General features: G+C 43.6%; 1 protein-coding gene across 1 annotated transcript in view; it reads right to left on the bottom strand.

The window, feature by feature from the left end:
- Positions 1–13249, bottom strand: part of MTMR7 (myotubularin related protein 7) — a 93195-nt gene that overhangs the window by 36723 nt on the left and 43223 nt on the right. The window contains exons 4-6 of the mRNA XM_019553405.1: positions 9766–9923; positions 5267–5395; positions 336–470 (exon numbers count right to left, since the gene is read on the bottom strand). Coding sequence (XP_019408950.1) covers positions 336–470; positions 5267–5395; positions 9766–9923 — 422 coding nt within the window. The remainder of the gene's footprint in view (positions 1–335; positions 471–5266; positions 5396–9765; positions 9924–13249) is intronic.

The raw sequence follows: 13249 nt of genomic DNA on the forward strand, positions 1-13249 counted from the left end.
GACATCTGGTGTGGGCAATTTTAGCTCAAACTTTTACAGTTATAAGCAGCTGAAACTAAGGTGCTACAAGCTCATCTATTATTCCATGCCAGTAGCTGAATCAATAATCCACAAAAGAAAATGGTTGCTTTGTTTTGTTTTTTAAAGTATCAGATTCACAGGATAAATCTAAAGTAACTTGATTTCCTTCAGGGGTATTACTACAGATTTACATAAGCTGAAAGACTAAAATCTGGTTCTTCATCACCACCATACTTTAGAGTTTTGTAGTTTCTCTGAATTTTTAGCCCAGGCTCTATCTTGCTAAATATGTGCCAGGATTGTAGCATAGTTACCTTAGGCCGAGTATCAACAACATATATGAAATCGCTTCCTGGATTTGCCTTTCTGATGGCCTGTAGCATCTGTTCATCTTCAAGGCATCGAGCACTGAAACCGGACAAGGGTTGGCTACTCCTGCAGATGGATGCCTGCAGCAGAACAAACAAATGGAAAATACACCACCGCATTTAATATTCCTAAAACAAACGCACTGCATTCAAAAACTTGTCTATGTAGTCTGTCCCATGCAGTTGGTTCAATAAAAGATATTACCCACAAAATACCTTGCCTCTTGCGTTATTTACTATATAACATTATTTACAAAACCAGTATACCAGAAAATGTACAAAGGCTCCAATAACTACAGAATTAACAGAAAGATAAGAATAGTCCAGCTAATTAAATCTTGCCAATTCATGATATGTTTTATTAATAAAGCACATTATTGTTTGGCTGCCTATATAATAATATATTTCATAGATTTCATAGACATTAGGGCTGGAAGGGACCTTGGAAGATCATGAGTCCAGCCCCCCGCGCAAAGGGCAGGAAGTCAGCTGGGGTCACAGGATCCCAGCAAGATAAGCATCCGATTTACTCTTGAAAATATTCCAAGTAGGTGCTTGAACCACCTCCGATGGCAGGCTGTTCCAGACCTTGGGGGCTCGGACAGTAAAGAAATTCTGCCTTATTGTTATAAATGTGGTGTTGACCTTTATGGGTTAAATCCTAAATGCCAGGCACGTAGCTCTTTATATGCAATTTTTAGCACTTCATTAAGATTCTATTTTCAACTGTGCCAAAATCAAAGTAATGATGGAAGAGGGCTCTCCCTCCCTTTAGCTAGAGCATTTGCCTAGGGAGCAGAAAGTCTGAACCTGTTTTCCCCCAAATGCTCCAGCCACCAAACCGCAGGCTAAGCATTTTCCAGAATATTTGTCAGTCCTCCCACTGAAGCTGGCCCCCTGCACCTTGTAGTTAACTTTTGTTCCATAAAATGGGTAAAGAGCATTAGTTCAGAGACCCAGCCTAAAACCCGATAGCCCCCTCTTTGCTACAGCAGCATCTGTCTCACTGGACTGGATCTCCTTGCTTGCTCTTTTCCTTCAGGCCCCACATATCTTACCTTCTTGGCCGCCTAGTGAGCCAGCTTCAATAACAGGGGTAGAAAGAGCTTAGCCCTAGCCATGGGTGACTGGTGCCATCTTAGTCGGGGGGGCACATTCCCTCCCAGTGACCAGTCAGCAACTGGGCAAGGGGTGTCCCCTGTGGCCAATCTCGCCAACCAGGGGGTAAGGGTTCCCCCATGGCAAAACTCACCAACTGGGAAGAAGCTGAGGTGCTACATCTGGTGCTCCCACTCCCAGGCTGGCACTCACGGGGGGGGCACCAGTGCTCCCGCTAGCCCCTCCGCCCATCACCTAAGTGGAGAGCATGGCTACTCAGGGCGTGCACCAGCATGCTCAGGGTGTGCACGTGCACCCCCGTGCACTCCCTATGCATCGCCACTGGCCCTAACATACCTAGTATATGCCCTAAAAGTTACCACACTTTTCTAAGAAGAAAACAAGAGGCTGGAATGCAGGTCTTCTGTTCCTTGGAGAAGTGCCCTAACCTTTAGCCCACGTGTTGTCAACAGGGGTACGCGTACCCCTGGGGGTACACACGGGCAGGCAGGGACAAAGCACCGCCATGCACCATCCTGTGCCACCACCCACTCAGCCAGACACAGGGACGGGAAGTTCGCACATGGCGGCTGCCATCGCTCTGTATCCAGCTGTGCGCCGCTCTCTCCCCTTCCCCCAACCCCGCTCTGCATCTGGCCACTGGGGCTACGCTACTCCACATCCAGTCACCAGGCATACACTGATCCAAAAATGTTGAAAACCCCCGTTTCAGCCTATTGGGCTAAAATGTAGAAGGGTCATTATTGTTCTTCTTTTCACCCATCTGTTGTTTGTGGTTTTACTGTGACTAAAGTTCTCAGCATACATGGCGCTGATTTTATTCCTTCCCCTCCCCACCTCCCCTCTGAGCAGTTGTCTGACTGTAGTGCAGCCTACAGAGTATGCAAAGGAAGAAAGCACAGGTTAAGCGTAGTTATGCTGAATCCATGCCTAAGTACCAAAACTGTGGTTACACAGCTATGCAACTGTCATTTAAGCTCATGAAGGGGAAACAGGATCTGGCCCTATAACTTTGTGGAAGCACCTATCAGGCGGCGAATAGACGCAATTCTAAATAAATAAATATATAAGTAAATGAGGCCATTTATTTAACTACCAAATTATGGATTTAGGCATCTAACATTAGAGAACCACATTTGAAAATTATGGCCCTGATATTTTAGAACAGAATATGTGAAAACCATAATACGGAAATATGTACACCTTACAACTTACTGGGCACATCTACACAAGATGCTACATAGTCTTAGCAAGGAGCCATGGCAATACAGCTCATTGCTGTGGCGACACAGCTCATTGATATGGTGACATGATGTCAGTGGGCATGCCACTGTGATGCCAAGGCTACTGCAAAGTAGCAGTGAGCTACTGTGCAGCAGAATCGGAAACAACCCATGCACCACCAGGACTGTACAATAACAGCGGTTACTAAGCAGTCATTTAGGACTTGCTAAATGCTAAATGCAAGTACAAAAGTACTTTAGTAAGTCCTAAATGACTGTGCAATACCAACTGCATAGTTGGGCGCACATCTAGATGCACTCACTGTTGAAACCTGAGGTCCCCTTTGTTATAAGTTATGATTTAGGTAACTTCATTCCACTTCTGACTTCCGCTGAAGTCACAAGTAAAGTATAAAGAATGGTAAAACCAATGAGTCACATCATTTCCTCTGATGAAAAATCTATCAGAGGCAGTTCTGGGGAGGAATTTTCAATGAGGATCCCCTCATAGTTCTGACCCTGTTGTTCCGTCATGAGGAAAGTGTCCCTCCAGATGCCTAATAGACCACAGACACATTTCAAAAGGTTACAGATTGACAGAATGCCATCTATTGCTCCATAGCAGCTCTGTCTCTCTGCAGGCCAAGTCTCCAGGTACCAGTGCCAGAGAAATTATTTGGATATGGTTGTCCCAGCAGATAGCATAATACTTTGTGGGGATGGAAAAGAGGGACAATATCATTACTGATCCCACTAGAGGGTGCTGGTGAGACGGTTGTTGTAAACCGGTCCCTGTAAGTGCCTGACGGTATGGTTCGTTAACCACCTGCTCTGGGCAAGTACTGTATTTACTTAAATCCATGACAAGGTTTTTTCCCCTGCATAACATGGGGTAAAAAGTGTCATCTTAAATTCAAGTACTGGCCCAGGGAAGCCTGCAGTTCAGCTCCAGCTTTGGCTCTGGGCTTGGAGCCAAAGCCAGGATGAGCCACTGCCTGTCCTGGACCAGTGACTCATGCAGTGAGGGGTGGGGGACACTCACTGCAGGGGGAGACAGTGCAGTGGCGGTGAGGGGTGTGTGACGGCTTTTCATGGTGGGGGTGAGGGGAAAATGGGGAAGACACCATGGGGGTGGGAGTGTATGGTGACGCTGGGGAGAGCATGGGGGCCACCCCATAAGGTTGAGAGGGCATGCAGGGGAGATCCATAGTACGGATTCAGGGAGAGGAAAGTGAGACCACACAGCTTCCCTCTCTCCAGCTTACCTTAGGCTCAAGCTCCAGCCCCAGCCAGGCCCGAAGCTGCTGCCACTGTTTTTACATGGCTGGGCTGGAGCCAGGGCCCCGCTGCTGTCTCCCCAGGAGCCAGAACTGCCCAAAAGATAAGTGGCTGGGGGGGGCGGGGGGGGAGGGGGGGGGGGCGGGGCAGGGCGGGGGGGAGCAGGAGGTGGGCAGGTGACAGGGAGCAAGCACAGGCATGAGAGTGGGGGTAGAGTGGGGAAGTAGGTACAGGCATGGGAGGGCAGGAACTAGAGACAGGCAACAAGGGGGCAGGCATGGGCAAGAGGTGGGAGGGGAAGCAGCAGTGGGGAGAGGGCAGATAGAAGGGCAAGGGGCAGCGGGGAAAGTGTGGGAAGTCTGGCCCCTCGTCCTCTACCACTGATTTCCCTGCAATCAGTTGTGGGAGGAATTCTTTTAAGTTGACTCTCCAATACTTAGATACTTAGATAACAAATTTATAATTTTCCATGTATAAAATCTCATTGCTGAAGGGGTACTTGTAAATTCACAGTTATCTTGGATTTAGGAAAATACAGTACCTTAAGCGCTGCAAGCACTATATCTCAGCAGATTCCCATAAAGACTCATGGAGTCTGAGGAGGTAACAGAGGATTGATTCCTTTCCATGGGCCAGCAGACATAGAAGTGCAAATACTTTAGACACAATTTCTCCCAGTTACAAACAAAAATAGAGCCAACAGCTCCTAAATTAGTAGGTCTAGAAAGGGGGAAAGTGCCTCCAGGATATTCCCCACAAAAGTAGTTACAAACTGGCCTGCAGATTTCCCAGAAAAAAATTCAGTTTTCTTGTCCATGCTGTTTGGACATATTCGAGTTTTTGCAGGCTATTCCAAGCATCCACTGACAACTGGTACCATGGGTCACCAACGGGTTGCTTTTCAACCCAGTTCTCAGGATTTCCATCCTAGGTATCAAGCTGTTCAGCCTTCTTTCCACGGCCTTCTCTCAGACTCTCTTCCTCAGCCCCCTCCATGATAGTTCACTTCTGAACTTGGTCCCCTGTTGTACTACTCTACTTTTCTGTGCTGGAGAGATTGCACAGCCTTCTGTTGCCTGAATGATGACATAATGCCCAATAACAAACCAGCAGACTATTTGTTATATGTGCCCCTTTCCCATTATTTGTAACCAGCTTAATAAAAAATCATTTGGAATGAAAAATCTTGAGGAAGACAGAATTATCTTCCCCTACCCACACCACCCCAGAAATGTAAAACCACAATTCCACACTTACATGGTTATCCTTACAGTAATAGGAAAGTGCTGGGAAACGCCTTCTGCTCCGGAATTTGGAGCTTCCTACTATAATGTGTGCAGTTGCAGATCTTGGTACGTATACCTCAGTAGGGTATGAATCACAGACCTATCAAAGAAATCTCAATTTATCTGGGTTATCATAAAAATAACAGCCAGTCATCACAATACAGAAATGAATTAATATGAAACACTGTTATTCTGAGCATTTTAAAGTATTTCATTAAAGTCAGTTACACCAGTCCAAGTATGCCGTGAAGTAGTTTCCTCTTTTTTATGAATGGAAAAACTGAAACAGTTGATGAAGGGCTATACTGTGTTTTTAAGTATCTGGTAACCGTGACTACCTGTACTGACTGAATGAGGCATTGAAAATGACATAGTTTAGAGTAAAGGAGTCTTTTGTAAAAGTTGGAAAGTGTTCCAACACATGGGAAGTATTCATAGATGTGATAAGGTACAGGCTCTTCATCACTCACCCAATGCGACACCTCAGCCCAGATTTGCATAACTGCTAAGCACTCTCAACTGTATCTGACCTCAATGAGGGATGTGCTTTGGACACAAAAAATGCTACAGAATTCTAAGTAGTCTGGAAAAAAAAAGCAGTCCCATATTTTGGCACTCAAAACAGGTGTAATTTTTGCTAATTTTGGACTTAATCTCTCTCTGTTAGAGTTACATAGCTGCTGCACAATGAGGATACAAATCTCATCAACTCCCAGGGTGAATCTAGAGGCGTGCAGTGGAGCGGTCATACCCCCCCTTTCAGACCATACCACAAAAGCAACATACAGGGACTTTTTTAAGTCCCTGAAGCAGGTAAGAATCCATCCTTCTTGGTACTCCATCCCTTCCCTGCTGTGGCAACTCTCTCCCCTCCTCTCCCCTTCCCCTGTCTGCCACTGCCACTGTACCCAGCTAACCTGGGGGCAGGGAGCTCCAGAGATGCTCCTGCCCTGCCCTGCCAGGCTACGCAGGGAGCCAGGCTTAGCCAGGGACAGCAACAGAGGCAGGCAGATTTCCCTTCCCTGCCCAGTCTCCCCAGGTGTTCTCCAGCAGCCCAGGACTGCTTCAGCACAGGGAGAAGAAACCTGCCCACCACCACCACTGTCCCTGACTGAGCCCAGCTCCCCATGCAGCCACTGCCCACAGCCTTGGCTGGAGCAAGATAGAGGCAGTCAGGACAGTGGCAGCAGCAGGTGAGTCTCCCCTTCCTTTGTGCAGAGAGAGCAAGTGGGGGAATGGGAGTGGAGGGCAAGGTATGTGCTCCACAGCATGGGTGGGAAGGGAAGTGGTACTAAGAATGAGGGGAGGGAGGCTGTTTCTTACATGATTTCAAGATTTAAAAAAGGTCTCCAGCTGTGTGGTCTGTCTGCCCTGGTTGTCGAGGAAGCTGGAAGTAGGGTGTATAGCCACCCCTGCATCATTGGTAATTGTTCCTGCACCCCACTTTTTAAAATCCTGGATCTGCCTATGTCTATTCCCACAAAGTTGCTGTAAAAGTAATATAATGGTTTTGAAGTATTTACCTACTACAGTGAACTACCACAGAAAAGCCCAGGAGGAAGTTGTTAAATTGTGTACTCAGTTCAGGGTTTGGATAAAAGTATGTGGTAAATGAAGTCCAAGACCACAGATTGAATGAAAAAGAAAAAATGAAATAAATGAAATATAGTACAACGCCTGAACAAGACTAGAATATTGTGGGTAAAAAATCTGTTATTAAAGGACTCTCATAATGAATGTGCGTAATGGAAGACAACTTAACGTTGCTCCAAGCACTTTGATTTTGGCATTTCCTACCTTTTTAGTTTGACTTTGAAACCTTAACATTATTTTTTAGATGCAATTTTAATATCATGCCCTGAACAACGTTGGAAAACAGCAAACTTTCTTTATTTACTACTGTCAGATGCACACTGATTTTGCACCAATTAAATGTGACTTTACTGGTGTCATTTCTGATTAATGAACATCAGTCAGATCTGTTTCTGTGACATGCAGGAAGAGTTAGATGAATCCATGAATGTCTTTAGTATTTCTTATAGAATTAACACTTTAAAATTGAACTCTTTAAGGAAGAAAGAAAAAAACTTTGTTTCTCCCTTCCATGTATTTTTTCCCTTCCCACACCCCCGCTTCCCTGCTTTCAGTCTATTTTTGTTCCTTTCTTTGAATCCTCTATGTAAGTCATTTCCACAGCTTTTTTAGTACATATTCCCTCATTTTCTCTAATATTCCAGGATTCCTCTTTCTCTTTATGTCTATTCTAACCATGAATGACATGTGCCCCTAGAGGCTGGGGGGACATGGTGACCACCCACAGGTGGTAGTGGCAGTGATGGGAGCATGGTAGTGGGGAGTAGGGAGCTCCTGCAGGCAGCTAGCAGGCTGTGGAATGGATGTCTACACAGTCAGGTAGGTGGCCAGCTGGCTTAGGGACTGCACCCAGAGACTGGTGGTGGAAGGGCTGTTCTCAGCCTGGAAGGAGGTGGGCAGCGGGGTCCCACAGGGTTCAGTTCTTGGACCGGTGTTATTTAATATCTTCATCAGTGATTTGGATGAGGGTGTGGAGAGCACCCTCTCCAAGTTCACACATGATACCAAGTTATGGGGCAAAGTTAACACACCGGAGGGCAGGGAGCAGATACAGGCCAACCTGGACAGGTTGGATCAATGGGTGGAACAAAATAGGATGCAGTTCAACAAAGATAAATGTAAGGTACTCCACCTAGGGAGGAGGAATCCCCATCACACCTATAGGTTGGGGGATGATCTCCTCAGCAGCTCGGAGACTGAGAGAGATCTTGGAGTCACAGTTGACTCCAAGATGAACATGAGCCAGCAGTGTAATGAGGCCATCAACAAAGCCAATCGCACCTTGTCGTGTATTAGCAGATGCATGACCAACAGATCAAGGCATCTGTCTCTAGGTGTCTAGCTCCCTCTCTACGTGTCATTGGTCAGGCCGCAGTTGGAGTATTGTGTCCAGTTCTGGGTGCCGCACTTCAAGAAGGACACGAAGAATCTGGAGAGGGTTCAAAGGAGGGCCACTTGCATGATTAGTGGCTTCTGTGAAAGACCCTACGAGGGGAGGTTGAGGCATCTGGATCTCTTCAGCCTTCACAAGAGACAGCTGAGGGGAGACCTTTTAGCTGCCTATAAGTTTATCAAGGGAGGACAACAGGGAATTGGTGATGCACTCTTTACCAAAGCGCCCCAGAGAGTAACTAGGAATAGTGGGTGCAAATTAGTGGGGAGTAGATTTAGGTTAGACATTAGGAAGAATTTTTTTACAGTAAGGGTGGCCAGAATCTGGAATGGGCTTTCAAGAGAGGTGGTGCTATCACCTGACTTGGTGGTCTTCAAGAGGAGGCTTGATAGTCACCTGGCTGGGGTCATCTGACCTTGGTCCTCTTTCCTGCCATGGGCAGGGGGTTGAACATGATGATCCATTGTGGTCCCTTTCAACTCTACAATCTATGAATCTATGAATCTGTCTTTGCACCCTGCAATTAGTTATGACCCACCTAGACTATCCTCTTCTTCAGCAGTGTGGAAAGAGCAGGATGGAAATCCAGCCCTGCTCTCCCCCATAAACCTACACCTGTGTATGTGTATGTTCCCATGCTGGTCGTAATCCCCATTCTGAGACCCCTCCCTACCCAAAATAAAATCTGAAGTAATTTATTCACTCCTTTTAATTCAATTCAGACTTTTTCTTCTGTTTCTAATACATGAAAACAGGTTCTGGCAGCACATGTAGTCTCCTCTGAAATCTCAGAACATCAGTGCCAAGACACAGCGGGGTGAACTGAATTGTACTGGCAGACTGACTTCAAAGTTTGTTTTTTATTGTTGTTATCTCTCACCATTTGTATTACTTAACCATATGTTTAATAAACAGTTTTAATCAGACTAAGACAAGGCAGAATGGGAACCACAGTTAGCTTGGAGGGAAGGGGTAGAATTAAGCTTTGTGACTTGTCAACCCATTGTATACAAAAATATAACAGTGATAACATTCCAAAATGTCTCAAAAGTACTGCAACTGATTTCAGGGAAAAAGAAAAGATAATACTAAATCCATTCTTCCAAACCAATGGCTTGTGAAACTATTAAGTAGATTTTTTTTAAGAAACTCATTTGCTGCAATTCAGCAAATCACTTACACACAGGCTTAACTAACAATTTGCTTATCCCTATTTAGCAAAGTATTTGAGCATGTGCTCAAAGCTGACTTTTGACAAGTCATTATCTAATTGTAAGTCAGTTCCACATGTGGAAATTGGAAATACAGAGTGAAAAAAGGAAGCATTATAGGCTGTCTTTCTTATCTAGACTGTTAGCTCTTTGCTCCAAGGACTGACTTATACTACATTTATGTACGGCACCTAGCTTCACCTAGGGGCCTCAATGTTAGGTGGGGCTTTTTTAATACAAAATGCTTTTATAATACAAATCATAGCAACTCACTCCATACTCTCTGTTCACATCACTGATCTGCCAATAATTATTTGGGATACCCATCCGATTATATTCTTCATTCAGGTCCACAAGCTTCCAGCCTTGTGCTCGCTCTTCTTTATCTAACTTTGGATTGAATGAAAAACAGTACAGCTCTTCATATTTCACTAGAAAACATAAAAAATAGGCAGGATGATAAATCTAAGCTGAAATCAAAGGCTATAAAAACAAAATTTGAATCAGGTTATTCTCTATAGATTTCTCATTCAGAACAGTATGTTTTCCTGGTGAAAAGCCCACATACCTGCATATAACTACTTAGACGTTTACTTTGAAACTTTGGGCTAGTGGTATATTTTTGCACTTGTAAAAGGCTGGATTATTGACCCTACTTGAAACCTACTAGCTCTCTCAACCCTGCTGAATTGAAAACATTCTGTTAACCACCACAAAGGTGCAGTGTCAGCACTAGCATGCTGGTATGCCAAGAACCTAAAGTCAATAAAAGTGCTTGTACTCTAGAAGAATTCTCTCACCAGAAAAAACTTGCTAGTTCTTTTATTACTAGATTATAGATCCAGTGGAAGGGCAAAAGGATCTGAACAATGGACCACATTCTGCACTCTTACTGGGGCTTAGTCATCATGGACCAAACCCTTAACTCTCAACTCTAATTCAACTGTCTTTCCACAAGATAGTTTTACACATATTCAGTGAGAATTTTTTAGCAGACCACATACTGGGTATGGTCTGTGCTGTGACAGAGGAGACAAAGGCAGAATCAACAGGTAGCTGGTAATGTCCCTCTGTTGTTTGCTTAATGGGGTGATAAACACTGAGTTAGGGATGATAAACACTGTGTTATCAATTCCCTGCTGGCCTGGGCAGAAGGAGGTGGGGGGATACCTCCCTAATCAAAGTGTCCTGCCAGGACCTGGTCACGCCTCACCTTAGCTCAGCACTGTAAAAGAGAAGGGAGGGCTGCTGTAGCACCCCCAGCTTCTAGCCTGAGCCACTGCAGGCATGTGCCTGCATTTTTTTTCAGTCCAGAGGGGATGTCTGTGTGGTTCCAAACTAGTTTAGCCTAGCCAGGTTAGACTAACCTGCAAATATTGAATCTATTCAGGCTCAGACTTTTTGAATGTCTGTCCCTAGCCTGAAAGACCCCAATGGCATTCCAGATACCTAGATTACTTTATAGCAGGATAAACATATTTACAATCTTTCCAACATGATCTGGTTGGCATAATTATAACTTCTGTCACATTCCATTAATGAATATTCAATAAATACAGTTTAAAATTAACTTGTAAGAGTACTTGTATTCACACTCATGAAATGCCTTGATAAGATTTCAAATGCACACAGTAATTTATATAAAAAGGAACTTTATGATCAAAAGTTACTGGCAGCTAGTATGTTCAATAGTCAATATAATGATTATTAATCTGTACATAAACAGAAGAAAAATTTTCATTCAGGCTGATGCTTTTACAATCGTCACCTCACCAGCTGATGTTTCATGCTCCTACTGTAAGTTTCTGACCCACAAGATTCTGGTTTATAAATTAATGAAACTATAGTGGTCAGCTGAGTCACCTCTGATGTCACAACCCCTAAATGACAAAGTGTTTCATAATTTAAGTCTTCAGAAACTGTCTAATTGTCGTCTATAATATTATGGAAATTAAGCATACTTTTGGGGCAGGGGAAAAAAAGGAAGACTAGAGAAAGTTTCACACTTAATTTTAATAGGCATTTTTCCATATGAATGCCCATTCTTTTCTACAGCAAGTATTTACTTGCATTTTATTTTGAGGCATATTTTATATTTTATAATTTCATGAAATACATAATCTATTCAAAACCAAAAATAAAATAAAAAACAAAAATAAAGCTATTGCACATCCAGGACTTTCAATTCCCATTGATTCAAAAACAAAAAATCTGTATTTTGTAACATCACCACAGGCTGTTACAGAGCTTAGTTCCCTCTTTAGAAATAACTGTTAATAAAAAAAGGCAGCAATGACCAGGAAACCAGCCTCAGGCATCCCCTTTGGGCGTTAGGGGAGCACAAGAATGGCAGTCACCGCTACTGTAAGTCCAGCCATTGCCACCTTCATGGCCAACTCAATCCTGGCCACTGCCACTGTCACTTTGGGCTCAGACCCTGGTTGTTACGTCTCTAAGAATAGGAATTGAAAGAAAAGAAATTTTTTGTTAAAATTTCCCCATGCAGCTAAGGAAAGAAACATCACACATTGTGAGAAGAAGAGGAAATGGATGGCTGAAATACAGCTTAATAGCTCAAACATCTGTGTTTGCTGTCACGGCACAGATCTAGGAAGGCTAACCTGTGTCCACGTCTCATTTACTAATGTAAAGCTTGAGTATTGTAGTTAACTGTAACCTGAACAAGTAAATTCAATAAAAAGAATTTGATTAGATCCTGATATTTGTTTAGCTCCTTGGTTGTCAAAACATGCATTAACACTGCTGGATTATCTTTGCACTGGATTTGCCCAGGAAATTAACAGGAAATTTTCCAAGTGATTTCAAATTATATGGTACACATCTCGGTTGTAAATGCTCATGAAGGGTCAAACCAGATTTAAGATTTCATGCGTTATTTTATGATCATATGTGAAGATTGTCCACATGCAAATAAATTATGGCTTAAAGATTAGCTAAGAGTCACGTAGCATCTGATATAGTCTAACACACACTGAACCATTGATTGTACAAGCTCCATTAAAAGCTGACAGGTATAAGACTCAAAGCAAACTTGTAATTTAGTTAGACTAGCTTGTGTCACAAATTGTTACAATATATACTGTATTATTTCACAAGACAGATTCTCCATTTAAGATATGGTATAATGCAAAAAAACCCCAAAAGGCAGGCAGGCAGGAAAAGGAAAAAGTAGAGCATGACTCAATCAAAAATTACTTTGGTAGGTTCATGGGCAGCTTGCGATTGCAGAGTAATTGTACCATATTCCTAAAGGATGTAAAGCACACTCCCATGCACAAACAAATGACAGTAGAGAGCTGGCAGGTCAAATGCCACTCATCTTGCAATCATCCCTGCTAACTCTGGGACTCATGAACCCCAATATCAGGTGTTGTGGTGCAAAAAGAAAAACATAGAGAAACATGAGTGTGCTTTACAGTTAGCTGCTTCTTCTATCACTGACATGGAGTTTTTTTTCCCCTGGGCCTTTTCCCGATTCCTGCCTGCTGCTAAACTTTAATTCATGGGCCATATTCATGCGCCTCTGTGGTATTCTATAATACTATCACATCAGAGTCGAAAGCCACCAGTCCATTGCTGATCAATGGGTGCATCTATACACGATGCTTTACATGTTGCCCTGTGGGGTCAGGCCAACTCTCAGAATCTCAATATTGTGCTGTTAGACAGGAGGGTGTGACACAATTGCACATATACAAACACACAAATCAATTAGATGCACACACACACACACACA

This window comes from Crocodylus porosus, unplaced genomic scaffold, assembly GCF_001723895.1.
Source record: "Crocodylus porosus isolate Cpor-Errol unplaced genomic scaffold, CroPor_comp1, whole genome shotgun sequence".
Taxonomy (NCBI): domain Eukaryota; kingdom Metazoa; phylum Chordata; order Crocodylia; family Crocodylidae; genus Crocodylus; species Crocodylus porosus.